This window comes from Glandiceps talaboti, chromosome 13, assembly GCF_964340395.1.
Source record: "Glandiceps talaboti chromosome 13, keGlaTala1.1, whole genome shotgun sequence".
Classification (NCBI taxonomy): domain Eukaryota; kingdom Metazoa; phylum Hemichordata; class Enteropneusta; family Spengelidae; genus Glandiceps; species Glandiceps talaboti.
This window is the reverse complement of record NC_135561.1, coordinates 7,417,822-7,443,604: the sequence shown is the minus strand read 5'-3', so window position 1 is coordinate 7,443,604 and position 25,783 is coordinate 7,417,822. Positions and strand designations below refer to the sequence as shown.

At 33.3% G+C, this 25,783-nt stretch overlaps 1 protein-coding gene across 1 annotated transcript in view; it reads right to left on the bottom strand.

The window, feature by feature from the left end:
- Positions 1 to 25,783, bottom strand: part of LOC144445055 (kinesin-like protein KIF13A) — a 109,842-nt gene that overhangs the window by 25,025 nt on the left and 59,034 nt on the right. The window contains exons 3-20 of the mRNA XM_078134605.1: positions 24,277 to 24,289; positions 22,969 to 23,029; positions 22,629 to 22,721; positions 21,482 to 21,668; positions 20,334 to 20,421; positions 19,070 to 19,204; positions 16,369 to 16,481; positions 13,730 to 13,838; positions 12,884 to 13,036; positions 12,430 to 12,489; positions 11,618 to 11,728; positions 8,959 to 9,093; positions 7,644 to 7,783; positions 6,952 to 7,067; positions 5,872 to 5,961; positions 1,770 to 2,007; positions 1,030 to 1,192; positions 237 to 383 (exon numbers count right to left, since the gene is read on the bottom strand). Of these exons, the coding sequence (XP_077990731.1) occupies positions 237 to 383; positions 1,030 to 1,192; positions 1,770 to 2,007; positions 5,872 to 5,961; positions 6,952 to 7,067; positions 7,644 to 7,783; positions 8,959 to 9,093; positions 11,618 to 11,728; positions 12,430 to 12,489; positions 12,884 to 13,036; positions 13,730 to 13,838; positions 16,369 to 16,481; positions 19,070 to 19,204; positions 20,334 to 20,421; positions 21,482 to 21,668; positions 22,629 to 22,721; positions 22,969 to 23,029; positions 24,277 to 24,289 (2,152 nt within the window). The remainder of the gene's footprint in view (positions 1 to 236; positions 384 to 1,029; positions 1,193 to 1,769; positions 2,008 to 5,871; positions 5,962 to 6,951; positions 7,068 to 7,643; positions 7,784 to 8,958; positions 9,094 to 11,617; positions 11,729 to 12,429; positions 12,490 to 12,883; positions 13,037 to 13,729; positions 13,839 to 16,368; positions 16,482 to 19,069; positions 19,205 to 20,333; positions 20,422 to 21,481; positions 21,669 to 22,628; positions 22,722 to 22,968; positions 23,030 to 24,276; positions 24,290 to 25,783) is intronic.

Sequence of the window (25,783 nt, the reverse complement as noted above, 5' to 3'; positions counted from 1 at the left end):
ATTGCTCACACATGTACTTACTCAAGCACACACACACACACACATACACACACACATACACACTCACTCACTTATGCATTCTCTCATGCATTCACTCACTCATTTCATATGTATGCAATCACTCACTCACTCTCATTCACCCATCCATCCATCCATCAATCCATCCACCCAGCCACCCACCATTTCTCGCAACCCCCCCCCCCCCCTCCTATCCCTTCTACTGCCTACATCCATACCTGTAAAGGCAAACCCCTCTCCTTCCTGTCTTCATACATATCTCTCATATCTATAATCTTATTATCTAACTTTTCCATGGACCATATCTGTGTCCCTTTGTTAGCTCTCTTTACTTGAATGGCAGGTTCACTGACAATGGCACCCCTCTGAAACAACATAGAGACAATTTCAATATACAACTGACACCAACACACAGTAGAATCAGTTACATTTGTAAAACATATACAATACAATCTAATTATTGTGTCAAATTTCTTGTTGATGGAAAAGAATGACAGAAGTTTAAGGTCACAGAACATACTAGCACATTACTTTTTTTATCTATCGCTTGAGAATAAATTGATATTATGTGAAGCTTAATTAGTTTTCTCAAAACTATTTTCTAGTCTCTCACTCACAACTTTTTAAATCGTTTTCTTTTTTGGATGTTAATGTTTACTTGTCATTTGTATGCTGGGAAATAAATTTTAATTTTAATTTAATTCAATTATTGTTGTCTTCAGACATGCATTGCTACTCCAGTAAAACTATTAATGCTGGTATATCTTCTATGCAGCAAAGCTAAGGGATGATGCAGTCAAAAACTCACAGGTGTATCTAATTTCTCTTCTCTTTGTTAAGTAATTTATCTTCAAATATTCTTGTTTCCAGCTATGTGTATTTATGTTATACAATTATGTTATGTTTGAATAGAGGCTTTGGAAATGTGGGGATACCAAAACTATTAACAATATCATGAACAAAGAAAGTTTCACTCTCACATTATCATCTCACTTTCTGATAAACACTTACCTTTCTATTTGGAGTCAGATTGGATGCTGGAATTTGTAATGTAACATGGAATTCTGTTTTCTTGCCCATTTCTTCTGCCAAGAAATTAGCTTCTCTCACTAAAGCATTTGCTTTCACCACTTCTTCTCGAAGCTTGGCCAGACTCTGTCTGAATATGTCATCTCTATAAAGACAGAGAAAACACATGTTGATATTATATATTTTATTCTAATTATATTGAATGAACTTTCTGACCAACACTGGCATGCACTATATTCTAGTATACCCTCATGTCACCACCTGATTACCACCATACTATATATGCTCTTGATTGGTAGTCAATGTGCATGTCCATTTATTTGTATTTTCAATGTCATCACCTGACTGCCACCACACTACACTATTCTGGATGGATAGTTGATGTGTCTGGCCATTTATATTATCAACATTTCATAGAATTAATCATTTCATGTAACCCATTCTTAAGGAGAAGATAAGTCAGCGTACCCAGTAATCAAATTTTTTCAATCCATATTTTAAAATTCAAAATCTATCAACAACATTCAGAACATGTTTGATGCCTAAATTAATATGATTCCATGATTATGTTTCATTTTTTATTCTCAAGTTTCCTAGTTTTTTAAACACTTACCGTTCTTCTTCCCACTGTTGGTATCTTGTTTGCATATTAACAATTAATATGATTCCATGATTATGTTTCATTTTTTATTCTCAAGTTTCCTAGTTTTTTAAACACTTACCGTTCTTCTTCCCACTGTTGGTATCTTGTTTGCATATTAACACTGGAATTATTGGCATTAGTTTGTGGACTAAGCTGAGCTATGTCAAAGTGATCAATTTGTTGTTGCTGACTGGGTGTCATTTTATTTCTCAGCATTTCTAGTTGTCTCTCATACATATCTCTTTGTCTTTCAAGTGCTTTATCTTTGTCTTCCTTGTGTTGATCCTCAATTTTCTTCATAGCATTATTTATAGGATCTAAGAAAATAAAATATCAAATACGAATATTTAATTAGCATTGTTTTTAGGATCTAAGAAAATAAAATATCAAATACGAATATTTAATTAGCATTGTTTTTAGGATCTAAGAAAATAAAATATCAAATACGAATATTTAATTAGCATTGTTTTTAGGATCTAAGAAAAGAAAATATCAAATACGAATATTTAATTAGATAGTATTGTTTATAGGATCTAAGAAAATAAAATATCAAATATGACTATTTAATTAGATAGCATTGTTTTTAGGATCTAAGAAAATAAAATATCAAATATGAATATTTAATTAGATAGCATTGTTTTTAGGATCTAAGAAAATAAAATATCAAATATGACTATTTAATTAGATAGTACTGTTTTTAGGATCTAAGAAAATAAAATATCAAATATGAATATTTAATTAGATAGCATTGTTTTTAGGATCTAAGAAAATAAAATATCAAATATGAATATTTAATTAGATAGCATTGTTTTTAGGATCTAAGAAAATGAAATATCAAATATGAATATTTAATTAGATAGCATTGTTTTTGGATTTAAGAAATTAAAACATCAAATATGAATATTTAATTAGATAGCATTGTTTTTAGGATCTAAGAAAATAAAATATCAAAAATGAATATTTAATTAGATAACATTGTTTTTAGGATCTAAGAAATTAAAATATCAAATATGAATATTTAATTAGATAGCATTGTTTTTAGGATCTAAGAAAATAAAATATCAAATGTGAATATTTAATTAGATAGCATTGTTTTTAGGATCTAAGAAAATAATACATCAAATATGAATATTTAATTAGATAGCATTCTTTTTAGGATCTAAGAAAATAAAATATCAAATATGAATATTTAATTAGATAGCATTGTTTTTAGGATCTAAGAAATTAAAATATCAAATATGAATATTTAATTAGATAGCATTGTTTTTAGGATCTAAGAAAATAAAATATCAAATATGAATATTTAATTAGATAGCATTGTTTATATGATCTAAGAAAATAATACATCAAATATGAATATTTAATTAGATAGCATTCTTTTTAGGATCTAAGAAAATAAAATATCAAATATGAATATTTAATTAGATAGCATTGTTTTTAGGATCTAAGAAATTAAAATATCAAATATGAATATTTAATTAGATAGCATTGTTTTTAGGATCTAAGAAAATAAAATATCAAATATGAATATTTAATTAGATAGCATTGTTTATATGATCTAAGAAAATAAAACATCAAATATGAATATTTAATTAGATAGCATTGTTTTTAGGATCTAAGAAATTAAAACATCAAATATGAATATTTAATTAGATAACATTGTTTTTAGGATCTAAGAAATTAAAATATCAAATATGAATATTTAATTAGATAGCATTGTTTTTAGGATCTAAGAAAATAAAATATCAAATGTGAATATTTAATTAGATAGCATTGTTTTTAGGATCTAAGAAAATAATACATCAAATATGAATATTTAATTAGATAGCATTGTTTTTAGGATCTAAGAAATTAAAATATCAAATATGAATATTTAATTAGATAACATTGTTTTTAGGACCTACGAATATAAAATATAAAATATGAATATTCAATTAGATAACATTGTTTTTAGGATCTACGAACAAATATTAAATACGAATATTTAATTGGATGACGATAACATAATCTACATACAAATGTATTCAGTATTTGATTGGCATATCAAAGAAAATTATAACTTTTGTTAAATAATAAACCTAGTTTCTGTATATCAAATGTATTAATCTACAAACATGCCATTCCAGTTTTGGAGACATTAACGTGAGAGCTACAAGCTGAGTTTATAACCTTTTTATACTCAAATGAAAATACTAAATAAAACCACATTCCAGTACACATGCATGGCTTCTACATCATTACCATTGTCTTCTGGCATTGTTAGAATAGTTGACTGCATAGTAGGAATTTCCTGAACATTTTTTGATACGTATATCATAAATTATGTCATCGGATCGTTGAAGAGCTATACCGTAATACCAGGTTTGATTTCAGTCAATTGCAAGTGGTGGTTAAGTATACATCAGTAAGTAGAATACTGAAAGTACCTTTTAAATAAGCAGTGAAAACTACTCCTAAACATGTATTAACTCAGCTTGTGCTCCCGCTAAGTACTGAATAATACTTGCATGATCAAGGTCCGTAAGTATACAAATCAAAATGCCACAATCATTTCAAATTAACTGTTTTAAAGTAACTATATTTCACAGTCTAATTGATTCTTGGAACCATTAACAATACCACATTTTCCAGCTCGTAGCTGGTTTCCTGGAATCTTCTAGTCTTGTCCAGTGCATCAACTCCAACATAGGAGATTGTCTTGGTGATGTTACTCTGACAACACTACATTATAGATAATCACAGTCTCACCTTGGAAAGCAAGGCTTGTTTTCTTACAACTCATCTATTGATTTCCATTAAATGTTTAACTACAATCTAGCCTTGTGTAATGACGCTAAAACTGTGAAAACTTCATGAAAGTGAGATTTATCTGTTAGGTTATTGATTTCACAGGTAATTGCTGTCATTGCGTATGTTGACTGTAAAGTTTCTGTCTCTAGCTAGATCAAGGATATATTAACTGGATACCCATAGGACTCTGTCCCCTTTCCTAATTGTTGAAAACGCATTATCAAATTATCATTGCGACATTTGACCTTTTCATCTCTTATACATAGACTGGATAAGGCAGTGACATAACCCCCTATTTTACACTAATGATTCCACAGTAGCTGAATGTGTGTAACTGTACGGTAAATCTTTCAATTACAAAACCAGTGAACAAAATGGAAATACAACAACACTGGTCATCAACTTCTCTGTGATATCACTTTAGATACATGCACTTTAATTGTTTGCAGTATAACATTAAATCTAATGCCTCAACTTAATTTCTGGTTTCAAATTATCTGAGTATGTTTTAGAGGCAAGTGAAAGGTACTCCTACATGTGAAAGTGTTCCTAAATCACAATGTACAATTGTTGGCCCTGAATGTATTGTAGGACATTGAATGACATGAAATAACATTGCATAACGACTCAACAATAGTAGATTTACCTTATTGGAATCTAGTTTTTGAAGCACCTATGTTTGAAGAGATGCTGATGACATATCTGAGAGATGCAGAAAAAAGCTACGTAGTTTCTTCGAAAATTAGACTCCAATAAGGTGACTCTAAACTACAATGTACTACTATATAAAATGCAGTCAAGTATCAATTTCTATTCTACTGACTCAACAATGCTTTCACTCTATTCAACTGATATGTCAGATACAAGAGTTAAAATGAACAGCAATAAACCCAATACTGCATGAGGCATATAATAAAACAAGTTAAAATGGCCATATGGATGAGGATTAGGAATTTATTTTGGATTATTAATTTATAAAACAATTTTATCATGGCTTCCTACTTCAAAAATCAATATGAAACAACACTGACCAAGTATGTGTTTGTAACTCAATACATTGCAAAAAGCTGTAAAAAGTTTGTTATTATATGTGCAATAACATACATTTTACACATTTATTAATCTTTTGCAATTTATTGAGTCACAAACATGGACTTGGCATATGTTGTTCCACATTGATTTGTCAAGTAGGAAGCCATGATAAAATTGTTTAGTAAATCAAAAATCCAAAATAAATTCCAATCGTCATTCATATGGCCACTCTAAACTGGAGAACAATAGATACAATATTCAGTTATGCAATTAACATATTTTTTCATGAAGTCTTTTGTAATCGAATGCTATGTTGGTATCTTTGAACTGAAGTAATGGCTACAATAGTTTTAACTTACCATTGCTTAGTTCTTTCATTACAACTTCACTCTGTGCAAAGTCAAAATCAGCTGGCACTTCAGAATCTGGAGTATTAGTACCACTGGAGCCTGACAAAGACATCAAAGAAGAATTAGGAGAGTCCATGAGCAACCAGCTGACATGTAGCTGTATAAGTACCCTATAACTGTCCACCCTAATACTTCTAGCGAGAATAACAATTAACATGAAATGTATGCAGACATGAAGGGACAGGGCAAACATTTCTTATGCAACACTAACCATTCCTGTAGGCTGTATTCACTTTCAAGTTACCTTCAATGACCACTCACCACACCATACTTATTGTGCGACTAACTATTTATGGAAGGACCGAGCTTTTGTGTTTTTACCTGGACACATGTTGACTGGTTAACTTACAAGATAATCAGTGTTAAATGAAAGATAATGCTCTTGAATTCTAATTAGTTTGGTTCTATTGTTCTGACTCTTCTAAGTTACCTACACTGTATTACCTGTACTCCTAGACCCTCCACTTGGCTGTATTACAAATTACACTCTACAGGAAAAGTTGACAAAGTATAATGAAGAACACACTGTGTTCCTAAATTTTGGAACCCTGGTTTAATAACTAGAGGGGAAAATCTGGTAAATTTTTCTTCTGTACAATGTATCGGTAAATATAGTAAGTAATACTAATGCACTAGTAAATTTGATGGGAAACCCTAGTTATCTGTGGGGACTTGGGTAGAGCTGACTACCTTTCCCCTCTCCTAACAAATGTGCATGCATGCACACACATGCACGTGTGCGCACGCACGCAAGCACGCACGTGCACACACACACACACACACACACACACACACACACACACACACACACACACACACACACACACACACACACACACACACACACACACACACACACACACACACACACACACACACACACACACACACACACACACACACTCATCAACCAAGACAGAAAAATATGCACAGATACACAGAGATATCCAGACAGACAAACACACACTTACATACAGACTAACACAGATAATGACACAAACACAGACGCACATACTGAAATAAACTTACCTGCTCCAGGTGGTCTCGGGCAGTTTATTCTGAAAAAGTGGTTATTCCCCCATAATATTCTATCACCATGTCGAAGTGCTGTTTTGCTGTCAATAACAGAACCATTCACACAAGTCCTGTAGAAATGACATATAAACAAATTAGAAGTGAGAACTACATTTCAATAAATAACACTCATACAATGTTACATAAAGGATTATATTGTTATTTGTAGTGAATTATGCTGACAATGCAAATTATTTCTGACGCTAACAAATTCCTGGCCAACTTTGTTTATGAGGCCAATGGCAAGCGTGCCCTCTCAGGTGTACTCAGGCAATGGCAAGTGTGCCCTCTCACTCAGCCAATGACAAGTGTGCCCTCTCAGCCAATGACAAGTGTGCCCTCTCAGCCAATGGCAAATATGCCCACTCAGCCAATGGCAAATATGTCCACTCAGCCAATGATAAGTGTGGCCTCTCAGCCAAATTCAATGTACCTTCTGAAATATTAGTGAAGGCACTGCTTTATGGGAATAAAGTTATGTAGATTCTAAAGTTTGTTCATAGACAGGGATAATTTTTCTAGTCCGTCCTTGCTCCCCCCCCCCCCCAACAACAACAACACATACACCTTAGACTACAAGTGTAACATTGTAGAACCACTTCCCTTCAGGGTTGAATTACTGATTGATAAAGCACATGACAACTTACCTAGCATTTTCCATTGGTGTGATATAGACTTCAAATTCATTTTCTATGTTTATTACGCAATGTTCTGGCATTATTCCCAAACCACTGAGTTGAATGTCGGGATTGGCAGGTGCATCGGGTCTCCCAACCAAAGTGTGTTCCTGGAAAAAAAGTGACAGAATAATCTAATAACCAGATAGTAAAACTTTCACAGTGCATATTGCTGTTAGTGAGATCCCAAAATAGGCTTTGTCCAATGCATCACTTCCTCTGGTGTTAAGAAGAGATGTGACATAAAGTGATTGACAGTTGAATGGATGTCAGTATACCTTTCTAAGAAACTACACCCTCTGGTGTTGAATCAGAGAAATGACAAAAGAATGTGAAAAAGAGAAGCAAAGAGACCTTTTTGGAATAATCATTATCACTAAAGGTAATTACTAGACAGTTGACAGGTTAGATGAGAAGAGAGACCTTTTCAATAAAGTATGCCCTCTGGTGATGAAGCAAGGCAGGAATGGTTGAAGAATAAATAGACCTTCAGGCTTTAATGCTGATAAAACTGCGTCCTCTGGTGTTGGCTTTTGACCTAAATGATCACGTCACAAAAATATGTTTTTGCGATATACATGTAACTATGGCAACAAAACCAGCTGTAATGTCAGAGTATTTGATTACCTAGCCTATCTATTTTTAGGAATTCTGTAACGTATTCGCTGCAACTAAAAATCATATTGTAACAAAATCTACTTTAGAAAGACTTAAAGCAACATGGTAAATTTGAAGGGTAAACTGTCAGTTATGTCTCTTTTCATTCAAATATGCCATACTAATATGTACTGCTAGAGGGCGCACTTACACAATGCAATGTACCCACATCATAGTACTAATATTATCAGAGTTCATTTTGACCAACAGTAACAAATAAATGTCATTATTTATCAAAGGGCATACTAATCAAAAACTTCTACTAACAAAACAGAATACATCAAAAGGCACTTCTCATGCTTGATTTTTTTTCCTTCGGAGTAATTCAATAGACTCCAAGTCGTTCGTCTTTCACAAGCAAACAAATTTGTCATCATTTTCACGACAAACAAAAAATTTCATTTTTTAACATGTACAAGAGGGCATACTAATTGAACACTTCTAAGAAAACACATCCTAATACATCAAAAGGCACTTGATTTTATCCTCCAAAGCAATTCATCAGACGATAGGTCATTGTAGAAGTCGTCGTTCTGTCTGTAAAAATCTTGTAAACGGCTCTCAAGATTTATTACTCTTCCTTCCTCCATCCATTAAATTTATCCAGTGTCAACAGTTGTAGACTCACCTTGAGGTAGTAGACGAGGAGTTCATTAAGAGCAGGATCAGCATTTAGGTTGACGAGAAAACACTTGTCCTTCTCTACTCTGATACCGCTAGTTTGAACTGAAATTCCCATTTTTTCTAAGGCTTGTTGGTTTTCCTGAAGTAAAAAGTACAGGATTATCATTATTTTTGACAAGGAACAGATAAGGAAACGCTTCTCCTGCACCACTGGACTGAACTGAAATTCCCATTTTTTCTATGGCTTGTTGGTTTTCCTGAAGTGAAAAATACGGGATTATCATTACTTTGACAAGGAACAGATAAGGAAATGCTTCTCACGCACCACTTCTTTGAACAAAAATTCCCCATTTTTTCTAGGCTTGTTGGTTTTCCTGGAGTAAAATGTACAGGATTATCATTATTTTGACAAGGAACAGACAAGGAAATGCTTGTCCTTCCCTGCTTGTCTGAACTGAAAGTCAAATTTTTCTAGGTGAGGTTGCACGTCTCACAAGTTCAATAAATGAACTTCTTTCGTTTAGGACAAAACCCCCTCCCCCTCCCCCTAAACGAACATTCATAAGTGTGACATCAACACGTTCATATATGATGTCACCATGGTGAAAATTGTAGCAGTCACATTGCCACGATCGACGCAATGTAAACACTTGATGGTAAACACATTAAAATACTACTGGAAACTCTGTACTGTACTCTGCACTGTATATTACATTAGAAGTAAATTTTAATTAAATTATGAACATCTCAGTAGTAAATACAGAACCTGTTATCACTGAAGGCATGAAAGTTTTCTAAATTTGGTAAGAAGTGTGAAAATGAAGTTCAGCAATCGCAATGATGCCAGATCTCTCCTCCTTAATCAAATGAAGTTCGTTCATTGAACTTGTGTGACATTGTGTGATCGTCCCTAAGGCATATTGGTTTTCCTGAAGCAAACTATTTGGGAGTAATGCATTTTTCCAATCAATTGCAAGTGCATGGTAATTCAAATTGCTACACAATTAATTTGTAATACCTTTATTTGCATACACCCTAGACTAGCACTAGTAGCCCGAGGGTTTTTGTTATCCCTTGATAAATGCTTTTGACCCAAGTTGTACATTAACTACTGGTTAGGCCAAAAAAAAATAAAAATCTGGTTCTGGTCAGGGTAAACTTTCTAAAGTGGTGCGACGACGCGCGTTTTTTTTTTTTTCCTAATTTTTTTTTTTTTTGGCAAATTAGTAAATACACATTTTTTACACTTTACATGCTCTCGGAAGATGTCATACAACTCTGGAAGTTGGCACTGTTGTATGGCAAGTTTTATACGATGCGGATCAATCATCCATCAGGGCATCACTAGTCACATTTACAAATTTATCTTATCGCCCAGTGATTTGCAGTTATAATCCCGATTTGCAGTTATAATCCCATCCAAGATAATGAGTCTTGCCTTGCAACCACTGTATAATGTCATTGTGCAACTTGCAACGTTAAATAACGAGAAATAGGTCTGTCCAACGGACGTAGAGGAGGCAGTGTTTTCTTTCGAGCACCGTCCATCATCAGTCTGATACGCAGTCTGTATACGGTACGATGTTTGACACGTCTTTCCAACTCATCGCAGATGGAAAGACGTGTCGAACATCGTAGCGCATACATCCAGAGCTAACTGCTTACGCTACAGGAAAATCTTTGTATTCAGAAGGCAGAACGAAACGATCACCAGAACTAAGAACACCTCGAAAGTCAGCTGAATTGATATCAACATTTCGATTGCTCACGACGTACTCAAACTTCTGACATTTTCGAAACATGTGAGCGGTTTACCACCTAGCACAGTGAACACACTATTTCCCGTGATTCCCATCAACCACGCTCATCGTACATATTACGTACACATATCGTACGGGGGATTATGGGTATGCAACAGTACTAGAAGAAAAGGGTACCCGTTACCAAATAGAAGTGCGCCATCACACGAGTTAAATTTTTTCCGCTAGCCTTGCATACAGTGTTGATCGACGGGGAATTGTAAATAAGGAACGGGAAAGCAAAAATTATCGGAAAAAAAAGGATCGACGCGGGGGTATTCAGGGCACGCGCGCGCTGACCAGAACCAGACATATTTTTTTTTTTGGCCTTAATGAGGGTTTTTTTTATTTCCACAAGTTCACCACATCACTTAACTTGTTAGACATACGTTATCCTTCAGCGGTTTAGCAATAACTTGACAAACATTGCTTTCTCACGAAGACAAAAGAAAATATACATATTAAACTAAATTTGTTTTATTGGAAACATAATTAGTGTTTATAGTGTATAGACCAATATAGTTTACATGCACAGTGTATCAAAACTTTAATCTTTCATTTTGTATATAAGGAAGAATTTTAAAGAGCTCAATATCTGCACAATTGCACATAATTTCTGCATATAAAATGAAGTGATTTGCATAACCCTAATTTGCATACTCATTTCAAAGATGAAGTAATTTGCATAACCCCTAATTTGCATACACTTTTCAAAGATAGAATACAATGAAGTCATTTGCATAACCCCTAATTTGCATACTCATTTCAAAGATGGAATAAAATGAAGTAATTTGCATACACCCATCTCAAAGAATAGAAACCTCATACTTCATATGCTGTCTTTCCTCTGTGTTTAATACTCACCTGAATAATTCTTTCAGTTGTTTGTAATTTCACTTCCCAGTTCACCGTCATCTCCTTCATAAGTTTTTCAGACTCTTCAAGTTGTTCTTTTAAATTATCTGCTTTCATACTCTGTAAAAATAACCAAAAGAACACAAACTGAGGAAAATGATATAGGTATAAAGATGAAAATTAGTTTCTTTACAGTTCACAATCAAGTTTTACATGCTGGAATAATAAAAACAAAACAAACACAAACTGAAGAAAATTACAGTATAAAGATGAATGAATTATTTTCCATAAAGTCAACATTTATAATACTGTAATAACAACCAAAAGAACACAAATCGAGAAACATTATATAGTTATAACTTATAAGGATAAAAGATTAATATCGACAAACTTCAAATTGTAAACTTTTCAGAGTCTCTGAGAAATGAGAACAAAAACATAAACTGTGAAAAATGATATATTACATGTAGCACTTAGCGAATCATTTTTCAAAATATCAACTTTTATCCTCTATACAAACACACAGAAATGAAACTGAGACAAACGAGATGTATACATATTTGTCTTCACAAAGTGTTTCACATCATAAATAACTTGTGCAAGACAACAACAAAATTTCATAACAATAAATTAATGTCAGGTTTATAAAAAAAATTTAACTAATAAAAAAATATCCACTTTCATACTTTTATAATAACAACCACTCAAATGTAAAATATGAAACCATGTTAGCATAAATACAATAAAGATATTTGGTGCAAAGTATGTAACTTAACATAAGTGAAACTGTTAGACATAAACAACAGACTGGTTGTACTGACCTCTGCTTGTCTCAATTGTTTCTTGAGACAATCAACCTCTTCTCGAAGTTCTCTGATAATCTGAAGAAAGAAGAGAAAAGAATTATCAATAATAAGATTTAGAGTTAAATTGTTTTAAAATGTTATTTCTGATGAAGTAATGAATTCTCAATCCACCATTTGAACAAATGTATCACACACACACACACACACACACACACACACACACACACACACACACACATAAACACGAATAAATAAATAAAAAAATAAAAAAATAAATACATACATACATACATACACACACACATACATACACACACGAATAAATAAATAAATGCATACATACATACATACACACACACACACACACACACACACACACACACACACACACACACACACACACACACACACACACACACACACACACATACATACATACATACGTCAGTATCATTTTAACTACCCTTACCCTGGCATTGGGGTCTTCATTAATAACAGCATGATTAACAATTCTTTTTGCACGGTCTGCATATCTTAGAGTTGATAATGTTTCTTCAAAATTATCAGCTGCTGGGCTTATCGTTGCACACATTACAGTTTTACTATTACCTCCGAGACATTCCTAAAAATAAATAATGGGTCAGTAATAACAAATATTGAATATTAATGTCCATAATAGGAGTGATTTAATATCACTGAGCACGGGGTTTACTTTTAACAATTTCTGTTCAACCCCTGGGGTACAGACTTACCAACAGATTATAGATACGTACAAATATGGCTGAAAAGTGAACGGAAGAGGCTTGTGTATGGGAAATGATTATGTTCAGATGACTATAATATGTGAATGTATTCATAGATAGAATTCTATACAGTTCTATTCAGATCTAAGATTTTCAAGACAATATAAGAATCTGAATATGAATCTGAATATGAATCTGAATCTGAATTCAATTATATATGCAATTGTTTGTACTATCACAATGCTAGTTTACGGAAGAAAGTCAAATTATTTGATAATCTACAGTAACTAAGTACACATGGCTTGAACTTCATACTAGTAGTTCATACATCACAGCACTTTTTTCATGGAAAATATTTGACAAAAGTGCTGTATTTTCTAATGAAAATTAAGATTATAAAAAAAATTCAATCATGTATATAATTTTTAATATTGAGATTTCTATCAGTAACTTTCCATACCAATCAGATACGATAACTGAATATATTTATCATCTCCATGGAAACCAAACTGGGACAATAATGCATATATTAACTCTGTTCAACAGCCAATGAACAACTGTGTTACAATTACCTTTAACAACCATGTTAGAACAGAGTCTCTGTATGGAACGAATTTATTTTTATGTTTGCCTGATTGGTCAGCTAAGGCAGATATCACAAGGCCTAGGGTTGTCAAAGACCTGCAAATAGAAAAGACAGATGAGAAATTGTCTGCTAATCTAGAAATGAAAGCTAATGTTTATCCGTACATTTCTCAGGTTGGTAAATAATGTAAATGTAGATGAGAGTGAATGTTTAAAGTGGCCATATTGATGAGGATTGGGTATTTATTTTAGATTTTTAATCTATAAAACAACTTTATCATGGTATCCTATTTGAAAAATCAACTTGAAAGAACATACGCCAAGCCCTTGTACTGTATCTCAATAAACTACAAAAAATTAATAAATGTGTAAAATCTGTGTTATTGTATGTACAATAACAAACTTTTTACACATTTTTGGCAATGGTATAATTATATTATTCCCCAACAATATTTTTTCATTCAGCCACGAAAGAAAATTGTGACCTAAGGGTTGTCATTACTCTAACAACTTGTAGTGATAAGGGCCCCTATAAGGACACTCGTATTTCCAGAAAAATACTGGGGAATAACATCTAAATCTTACAGTCAAAGTAACACCATGAACATGGATGAAGGGGCATATACATTAAAATGTAAGACCACGTCATTGCCACTATGATGCTAAGCCAGCAAACAGACAGACAGATTTGTACATTTATATATTTTTAAAGTACAATCATCTTAATCTTTTAAACCATCAAATTTGTTTTTTTAGTAATCACAATTTTACACAATGTATACTAATAACACTTTTTTCATAGCGATGACAAGTTGCTTCTGTCTTTAACACTAAATTTGATGTTGTTGGTGTTCCTGTTGATACATTAGTTGTATAATAAAATTATTAATGCATATAATACTGATAAATACAATCATAAAATAATGAGTTAATGAAAAAATTAATAATTCATAATTCATAAATTGAACATGAATTGCATTAATATTCTTCAAATGATTTTGAAATTAACTCATGCGTCACTCTGTTCCATAATATTAATATTAAAACTTTCGCCAGTTTTTACAGCCACAAATGATTATTCACTAAAATGCTTGGGAGGGAAGATATTTTATACAAAACTTGGGGAAAGGAAAATATATTGGATATTAGTTTGAGAGGACTGGAACAAAATTTCAGGGTTCTGAACATTGCAGCCATCTTGGAATTTCTAAAACATGTGACCTCCATGACCTTTGATTGACAGGTCATCTACTATTTTGTCAAGAACAACAAGAATGATGTTAGGTCTCCAGAGGGCAGCAAACATCAATATAATGATATTTGACACCTACAGGCAGCATTGATCTGTCTGAGACAAGAGAAAGATTAGCTGTCACATGCTGTTTTCATAGTTTATCACTTCATAGTGTGTGACATACTAGGATCCTTGTCAAAAATGTAACATGATCTTTATTACGACGGAAAAAATCATGTAGATGTATATTTTTCCTTGAATTCAATCTCATGGAATTATAAGTATGTAAATCATCTAAAATTTTGGTAACATAATTTTCATATGATAAATGCAAAGATTACAAATTCGGCAATCCTTTTGAAAAAATGTCATATGTTTTTTTTTTTCAATGGCAAGTATCTCTGTTATGACATACAGCCATCTCAATGACATTCAGCTATGTATACAAGGGGCCAGCTCCTACAAATGTGGTTAGCATTACGCCACTTTTTTTCTAATTTGCAAATGTGACTAGCAGAAGAAATTGATTTCTGATGTCCTTGAGCACTAATACTGTACAAGAAATATGTCGGTGAAAATTAAATGTTGAAAGGAGAAGTTCGTTCAACTTATGTTAAACTGACATGTAACTTGAGAAGGGAAATATAAATACATTTTCTCCCATATCTCAATTAACACTTTCTTTTTCACATATAACTAAAATTTAATCGCAACGCCCTTTTAAGTATTATTTATATCTCCAGTCATCAAACTGAGCTGAGTAAGTAAGTCTACATATTTAAACCATCAGATCATTTCTATTTTAATTCTTCAGACAACCTATTAGAAAGTTAAATTAATGTCATCACTTAAAATTAATACAGGACTCAGAAATGATTAGAGTGGAGTTAACATTTGATATTTTTTTATTTCTGATATCTAAATCTATGTAAAGTAATGTTAACTAGTAGATTACAAATCAGCAAAAGTGTCAACACCACGTTTTATGTTTGCTGAGAATATATTAAAGTTTTTCTATGGCTTTTTGGGAAATGTGAACTTTTCAATTCAATTGTATAGGGAATGTGTATGGAAATGTAGGTGTATCAATTTTTGGTATTTAGCAATATTTATTTTTTTTTTTGGGGGGGGGGGGCTTGTGAAATTATGAGGGTATGTGACCACAATCTTGTGAAATTTGACGATATGTGTATACAATACAATCTTGTGAAATTTGAGGGTATGTGTACACAATCTTGTGAAATTTGAGGGTATTATATAATATATAGGCAAACTTGTATATTTCTTGGCATACAGGTCAGTCAGTCATCTTGATTTCTTTGTCTGCTTATTTTATAAAATCCTAAAAAGCACCAAAATATTCTGACAACAGGTTTATTCTACATCACTTACTTATTGATATTGCTTCCTTCTTTCAACCTTTCACCAGTGGCACCACTTTTTTGGGCACGTTCACTGCCAGCAAGATCCACCAAACTCAACTTACTAACTTTCTCTCCAGACACCTGTAAGTCAAAGAACAAAAATGATGATATGTTCAGTGATGTTTACCCTTTGAAAATATCAAGCTTGTCACTTGACAGTTACAGGGTGTGGGTCGGCCATGGGGTGGGGTGGGGTGGGGTGTGAGTGGGGTGTGGGTGGGGTGGGGTGGGGATCAAATTTTGATTCAACAATCATCTACCTACAATGACCAAAAGGTTATGGGGGAACATCTTACTCCGATCTTCAGGGAACCTGGGTTTAAAATCATTTTCTCAACTTTCATGTTAGTAGAGGGCTAACTATTTGTATATGAAGTCATATTGTTCACATACATAAACAAGACTACCAAATTTGACAGTGAAATATAGCCACTTTGGATTGGTAACCATAACAACCTGTCTCCAATTTTATCAAGCGCATTGCCTTTTAGCCTACTGGAGCATAAAATATGTTTTATGAAAGAGACGAACAAAATAATGCCACTTACGTTATTTGCTGAATGAAAGACACTTCCATGCTATGAAAATATGATTTATTGCGCTTCTGTGCATGTGGTGATTTTTGTACGATTTGTGATTTTGAACTACTTTGCAATGCATGATTCAATATCTTTTCTGTCTTTTTTTCAGCAATGCAAATAAAGTTTGCCATTTTCATCTACTTTGGAGCACGTTTTAGCATACACTTCAATAGATCTATTGTTAAACGCCAAGATTTTGCTTTATTCAAAGATGCCAATGTTTGATTTCCTACTCAGCTGTCGCAATTTATTGCTGCAAGTGTTTTATTTTTTATTTTGAGTACAATGCGATAGCAAATGACAATTCCCAGTTTTCCATCACTAACCATTCATTTCCTTCTATAAGTGACTCATCCCTACTGTTCCTGAATAGTGGTATATTCCTATTGTCTGTTGGGTTTGACTACTCTAATATAGGTTTGGGCAGGTGAACATGGGAAGGTTAGCAAAAAAGCATCCCTATCATTCCTGAACAATGGTATACTCCTATTGTCTGTTGGGGTTTGTCTACTCTAGTATAGGGTTGGGCAGGTTGAAATGGGAGGGTTGGCATACAAGTAGCAGAGCAGCAGCTGCTGCAGAGAAGGCTAGACAGATAAGGGCAAGGCACACAGACACGGTTACACATGAAGACATTGTGCAAACACTGGCTTACCATCTTTAAGTTTTCATCAATGGCCTGTATAAAGGTGATAGGACAGAGAAACAGATAATTTACCATGAAGGAGAGAGAAGATCAAGTTAGAGAAATATCATCAATAGTCAACTTGCTATCATCCATATCATAATACCTTTCTATTACCACTGATCAGAATTCACAATAACCGATACTATCTAAGTACACGAAATGATTCCAAAGCAAAGGAAGCATTTTTTGGGGTGTATCTAAGCTAATTTTTCACACGAGATCCACCGATTAAACAATTTGAAATGTTCTCTTTCTTGGGAAAAAATTGGTGAAAAGTTCAATATTGTACTACTGTCTATCACATGGCAAAAGTTTAAAAAATTATTACTTATTTCACTGGATTTTAGTTTGAGAGACCATCGCTGAATGCCCTACTCATTTTAGCCTAAGTATACAATCCATGTGTATACTTCAAAGATCTTTATGTACTTATATAGTATATATAAATACATGAAGATCTTTGTACAGTACTTCTTGAAACAACATTTTGTTAACACTTGAACAAAATTATTTCATATCATCTGTGGTAATAAAAATATAAACTACAAAGTTTCCTCCACATCTTTCAAAATGAGAATTGAGGTGTGTGTGGTATTTCCAACACTTTTTTTTTTTTATAAAACTGAGAAAATGCTATAATATGCATCACATTTCTCATACTACCTGTGTATACATTTGTTTATTTGGTAAACAACAATGTCCTTATTTCTCCTTCTATTATAGTTACTGCCTACCCTCAATACTAGCATGCTAAATTATTGTCCACATTGTAATTTTTTTTGTAGGGCCAGATTTGATTCACGTGATGACCAGGATAACTGATTTTGTTGTAAACAAATAACAAACAGCCAGACAAATACTGATACAACAAACAAATAAACAGTGCCATTCCTCTTTGAGTACAACAGGTAAAGATTTGGTAAAGCGGGACAGGAATACACCAAATCAATAAATACGTCCCACTTCACCACAGGTATATGTTCCTACATATCTAAGAAATTACTTGTCCACTGAGAAAGTATACGTGTTGGTTGTTTATTGTTCCCTAGCTCTTTTAAAGTTGGCATTTGTAGGGTGCATGTCCAAATAGTAAATCCCATGTCTGTAAATCAGTATTTCCATATGATGGATAAAAGAATAAACATTTATACATACAGTACATACATACATACATACATACATACATACGTACATACATACATACATACATACATACATACATACATACATACATACATACATACATACATACATACATACATACATACATACATACATACATACATACATACATACATACATACATACATACACACACACACATACATACACATACACACACACACACACACACACCATTATATTTGTATCAGTTTCTCCTCTTCAAACATTATACTTACATCAGATTCAATGTCTGTCAATGTCTGAGTTAATGTCACATTGAAGACAGCATGTGATCGACTACTTTCTGAGTTCATATTGGTGGCAGCCACAGTTCTTGACTTGTTTCCCTCCGTCATCAGTGATTCTATGTCCTGTTAACAGTCAACAAACACAACACATCATTGCTAATGAAGCATATCAGAGTTCATTGAGTCAGGGCTGATCATATGGTAATATGAATTGTGCAAACAAACAGACAAACAAACAAACAAACAAACAGTCATTGAACAGAGGTTATTTTTCACGACTGTTTGTCTGTTTGTTTGCTCGCATGACGGCTGTAGAAAATTATGAATGGATCTCACCAAAACTTTGTGGTAGATTGTCGATGGACAAGGATCATGTACTTGGTGTACATTGTAGACTAAATTACAGATCTGAGTTTTAGTGAAGCCATCACATTTAATACTAAAATCAGCCATCAGTCTCTAACACTAGAGGGAGCCCTTCTTTGGTTTTTGGATAGTATAACTGGCTTATTTATGTTAGGAGGAGAACTATTCAATGTTGACAGAGGTATGAGCTCTACAAATTGATCTATGTTTCACATAATTTGCTACAGACTGGAATAAGTTCACAAAACTCTGTGAAATTACAGAATGGGGTGCATGTCTTTGATTCAAATCTCAAAGGTATCAGATCATAGATCACATTATCTGTACCTTAGTAATAACTTTTAGTTGGTTGTGAGAGTTGACATATTTGGGCATGGTTTGTTTTTAAAAATTGTATTAAAATATTTATATTTAAGAGATAAGGAAATGTCTAGAGTAATACTGTTCCCAGCTAGGCATGGCAACAATAATACTAAAACTAGTGAAAGTTTGACTTCCTAAGCCGTCTGTATGAGTATAATCAGTCAGCAGAGAACAGACTGTATCTAGGGATAAACATCTTTTCATTATCCTAATTGCATATTGGGAACTAGCATTTGTATCCAGGAATCTTATGTAAACTCTACCGAATGATGTCATGGCAACCAGTGCAAGTACTGTAACACTAGTATGGTGTACCGATGGATACTTCTATAACAAGAGTAACGATGCTAGCTACAAAATTTCCCTTATCATGAATTTGCTGTACAGTACAAATAAGCCATACACTACACTTACACATTACGAAAGTCACAACAAGAAGTAACACAACAATATAAAATGTTGATTTCACCAAATATCTACTACTATGGCCTAACAAATAACAAACATGTGTGTTGTTTCTTACCTCAAATGATGACACAGCTAATGATGACAGACCATCTACGTAGGGACCATATATTTTGTGTTCACGGACTTTCAAATTAGTTTTCCCTCTGTAAGGAAAGTTTGTTTGTAGAAATGAATTTATAACCTCCTTATAGTTCATGGCGGATTTTGAAAAATGACTCGAATTCACGATAAAATCGCAAAGTAATGACATCCATCATCAGGATATAGATACTGAAGTTTTGGTCATAAGCTATAATTATGATTGTGAATACAGTTGACATTATCTAGTTTTACAAATCAAAATGAGTTTGGAAGAAGTGAGATTTTAAGGAGATACTTTAAATATATCCAATGCACTATTATCTATTTTGGACAAAAATTCCAGTATTTCAATTCCAGGTTTTTGCATTAGTGTTATCTTTATCTATAGAGCCATAATGAACCTACCTCTTGTTGCTTGACCTTATTTTATTGCAGTTCTGCCAGACAACTGTTTTTTAATACCTATATTTCAATTCTTTTCTAAAATAGACCTCTAAAATTTGGTGCTATTTGATTCTCTCTACAAAGTATGTACACTACATTTGCATCTCACCCAAACACACACACACACACACAAACACACATACACATGTACACGCACGCGCGCACACACACGCACACACACATACACACACACACGCACACGCACATGCACACATACACACAACACACACACACACAACACACACAACACACACACACATACACACAACACACACACACACACACACACACACACATGCATGCATGCATGCATAATGCATACAGACAGACATAATGCATACACAAACACAAACAACAGGACACAGACTCAGACAGACAAGCAGAGACTGATGGAAACAGACAGACTGATGGACACAGACAGTCAGACAGACAGACAGACAGAGACAGACAGACAGACAGACAGACAGACAGACAGACAGACACTCACACACACACACACACACACACACACACACACACACACACACACACACACACACACACACACACACACACACACACACACAGTTTTCCTCCCTTTATTTCAGAGCCTTAACCTCCTTCATTCTATATTACATGTAGTGTTACTATTTTAGACTTCACCTCTTCACTGAAACTTACAATCACAAGAAAACTTACCCTTTAGGATCGAGAAGATCCCTGACTTTTTCATTGTAAATTTCCATATAGGAGACTTCTACTTTAAATTGGAGTGTTATATCTTCATTTTTGGCAATGTAATCAAATAAACAATCACAAAGTCTGGGTATAAGACCTTTCTCTTTCGTTTTGTGTGTACCCATCATTGTATATGACTTGCCAGAACCTGTACAGGTAACAAACACAGTGTTAGAATACCCATCATTGTATATGACTTGCCAGAACCAATATACATAACAAACAGACACATAGTTAGAATTCGTACACTTTGATCCACATCCTTATCATGATTGTTTACCCAGTAAAAATATATCATTTTCCTGATTTTAATGTGTGGTAAATAAAACTGATTTGTCAGAACCTACAGGTAACAAACACAAAGTCAGAATTCTCACACTTCAAGTTCAATCTCTTTAAGTATATGGGGACCAGTGTGTTCTCCAAGCCAATTTGATGTACTATATACAATATACTACACACATCACTTTTTTGTGACCCACCAACATTTGGTGTTACCCTATCTCTTACTATATGTTGACTCATAAACAAAACCTTCTTTTTATCATTTTAACCCACAACAAACAATTCTGTCTTTTAATAGGCAACCTAGTCTTATTATTGAATGTAGGTAAGTGGCTACTTCTGTGTCAATCAATTGGTATCAATTAATAATATAATTAATGTCACACAGTACATAAATACCGTGTTATATTTTCAGAAATGAGAAACAGCAACATCTATGCATGGGGTATAACTAATTTAAATCATTATATAGCATGTTTCAATTATGTAACAGATTTTTTACTATTCTTTTTATCTATAATACAAATTTTCAGTATACTTCAATTTTTATTTTTATCATTTACTTCACCTGAGCTTTGAAACCTTCAGTAACTCCTCAGGAAATTCATTTGTTTGAATAAATATTAGCACTGAACAGAAGCCAACATATTTACCAACTTAACAGTCACTAAACAGAAGCCAACATGTTTTATCAACTTAACAGTCACTAAACAGAAACCAACATATTTTATCAACTTACCAGTCACTAAACAGAAGCCAACATATTTTATCAACTTACCAGTCACTCAACAAAATCCAACACACTTATCATTTATCAACTTACCAGTCTGGCCGTAAGCAAATATACATGCATTGTAGCCTTCGAAGGCATTCTCTAAAATATCTGTTCCTATACATTTAAAAACTTCTTCTTGACCTGAAATATACAAGAATTAATAATAAATTTACAACCTATGATGACATCACATTGTAGATTTCATCTGTAAATTACGAGAAATGAAGAGATCTCCTACAATTTACAGTAGTTTAACTTTTGAGTTTCTACATTTCAACTTGTTGAGTCTGGTTCAACGTTTAAAATCTATACGCGTACGTCAGAATTTAAATATACAATTTAACAAATGTACAGTGCTGTGAAATAAAGACAAATTAAAAAACCATACCTGCGTAATTTTTCCGTTTGGATTCATCACATGACCAAAGACAATTGTCAAATGCAAATGTCTGGAAGTGTAAAAAAAGAACAGAATCATCAGTGAAAAGAAATATGAAATAAGGACAGTTTAATTATATGGATTATTATAATATTAACATTCTGTGTGTTAATGTGAATTTGTAAAAGTGAATATGTGTGAACAAAACAAACAAATAACCCAGGCTGTAGATAAATGTACATGTAACCATGGAAACGTATATTATATATCATTTTATAAATAATGAGTGTTGTCATATTTTTGTATTATAGTGCTATCATCCATGAAAAAATGATGGCGAAATGATTATCACTTTTTTCATTTCATAAATCATTGAAGCTGCAAAACTAGTGAGTGGGTGAATCAAAAGTCAAAACAGACTGGTTTGTGTGTGTATATATGTGTGTGCATATGTGTGTGTGCATGCATGTATCTGTGTGCATGTGTGTGTGTGTGTGTGCAAGTTGAGTATGTATGCGTGTGCACATCCATGTGTGTGTGTACATTATTCAAGAAATGACAAACTTGTACTTGTAAGTATATTTCACATTTAAAACATCTCTTTTCCCTCTCTCTATTCAGCAGTGTTCAAACTTCCACACTAATGGCACCTTATCATCAAGTTATAACATTAAATGTAATTATCTCACATGTTGATTGATTGATATTGCACATAATTGTCGTACTATTTATTCTTAAGTTCAAAGGTTCAAATGCCCTGTCCTGGCAATCACAAATCATGATGTAATGACAATAATATTCAATTAATTTATTCAAATCCCTGTATTTGAGTACTAATAGAATCCAGCTGTGCAGTCACACATTATTTTTGAAGCACATTAACTTGTCATCAATTATTGAATACTAGAAATGAACACAGGACTAGTTAAGTAGCGTCTTGTCCTCTGCTTACTTGAAATCAGCTGACGTTAAAGTAGCCATATTGATGAGGATTGGGTATTTATTTTGGATTTTTAATTGATAAAACAACTTTATCATGGCTTCCTACTTAAAAAATCAATGTGAAACAACATATACCAAGTCTGTGAATGTTACTCAATAACCAACTTTTCAGCACATTTTTTAGCTTTTTGCAATGTATTGAGTTACATTTACATTCACAGACTTGGTCTATGTTGTTTCACATTGATTTTTCAAGTAAGAAGTCATGATGAATTTGTTTTATAAATTAAAGATCAAAATAAGTACCCAATCCTCATATCCATACGGCCACTTTAACAACAGCTGAATACCGGCTAATATCACAACTACACTTACCTTAGGTGATTTCCTAGAATTCATTTCAATCCATACATGAAGAAAAAAAAGAAAAGAAAATTTGAAGTTAGTCTACGATGCTAAAACGGGATTAACCTCTGATTGAAATAGAATCAGGTATATTGATTCTACTACTGTATACTACTGATATAAACTTGGTTTTATTATTACTTTATATTTGTTTTAGTTTTTGTACTGTTGAACAAAATGGTGACTCACAGAACCATAGAAGGAAAAAAGAAATTGTCAATTGCAATGTTTCTCTTGAAAAAAATTGTGACTTTTAAAGCCATACAAGATTGAAAGAGAAATTGTGAATTGCAATGATTTCACAGTTATTTGCACTCAACTCAGGCTTGCAAATGTAAATTTTACACACTGAAAAATTATGACTTGTCTAAAAGTGCCAATTAATTGACTGAATAGGAACTGACTTTCAAAAGGTGTTTCATCAACACATTGTAATATACACACCATATACTCAAACTCGGATCTTCTTGTCATGTTTATACCCACAAATGTAAATTTTGTATCTTGAAAAATAGTTCTACTTGTCTAAAATCACAAAACTGTTGATTGAACTAGGAACTGGCAGTTGAAATGTGTCAGGTATTCTAGAAGTACATGTACACCACAGACACTCAATTTGTTTTATTGTGTGTGTGTGTGTGTGTGTGTGTTGTAGTACTCTCAAAATGAAATGTATGTGTATAAAATAAAAATCTTAACTGTTGATTGAATTACTGAAATAGTAGATGGCATTTGTAGACAACACATTTTCATGATTTATTTCTATCTTAAATATCAGTGTGCCCTCTAAGCCGATTTGACGCACCACTGACGCACACAATTTCTAGTGACGCACCAAAACGTGGTGTTCCCCTTTCTCTTATTATGTAGCGACTCACAACAAGTGCCAGTTTTTATCATCACAAAATTTGACTATCAATAGAGGGCACATAGTAAACCACAGCCTTTTTTACAGCACCGTCCAAGACGTACCGCCAAGAGGTGCGTTATTTCAGATGTCGCAGAGGAAATACCAGCTCTGGTTTGTGATAACGTGCATCAGTTTCTGCTTTCATACCATATTTCTCACCTACATGTATCTAATGGATATCATTCAATAGTAATGTCGACCATTCAGTCAGAAAGTTTCCAGAAATCAGTCACATTTTTCAGGACTTTCCCGGAGTTCTCTGAAACCCCAGGATTCTCCAAAAGTTTCAAGGATTGTATGAACCCTGGGTATATACCTGCCTCAACATACATGTATATGTAGATTTGTAAAACTTAAAAACGTTATTTTGTATGTACTACATTTGTACCTCAACATACAACTTAAACCATTACGAGTCACCTCTGAACTTCAGGATGACATTTATTGCGGTACATAAAAGGTATGCTTTCAAGAAAATCGATCTTTAAAAGGTCTTTTTCATTCCCTACGAATCAATCACTGGAACATCTTTATTATTTTCGGACAAGACAAGCATTCAATAAAGTC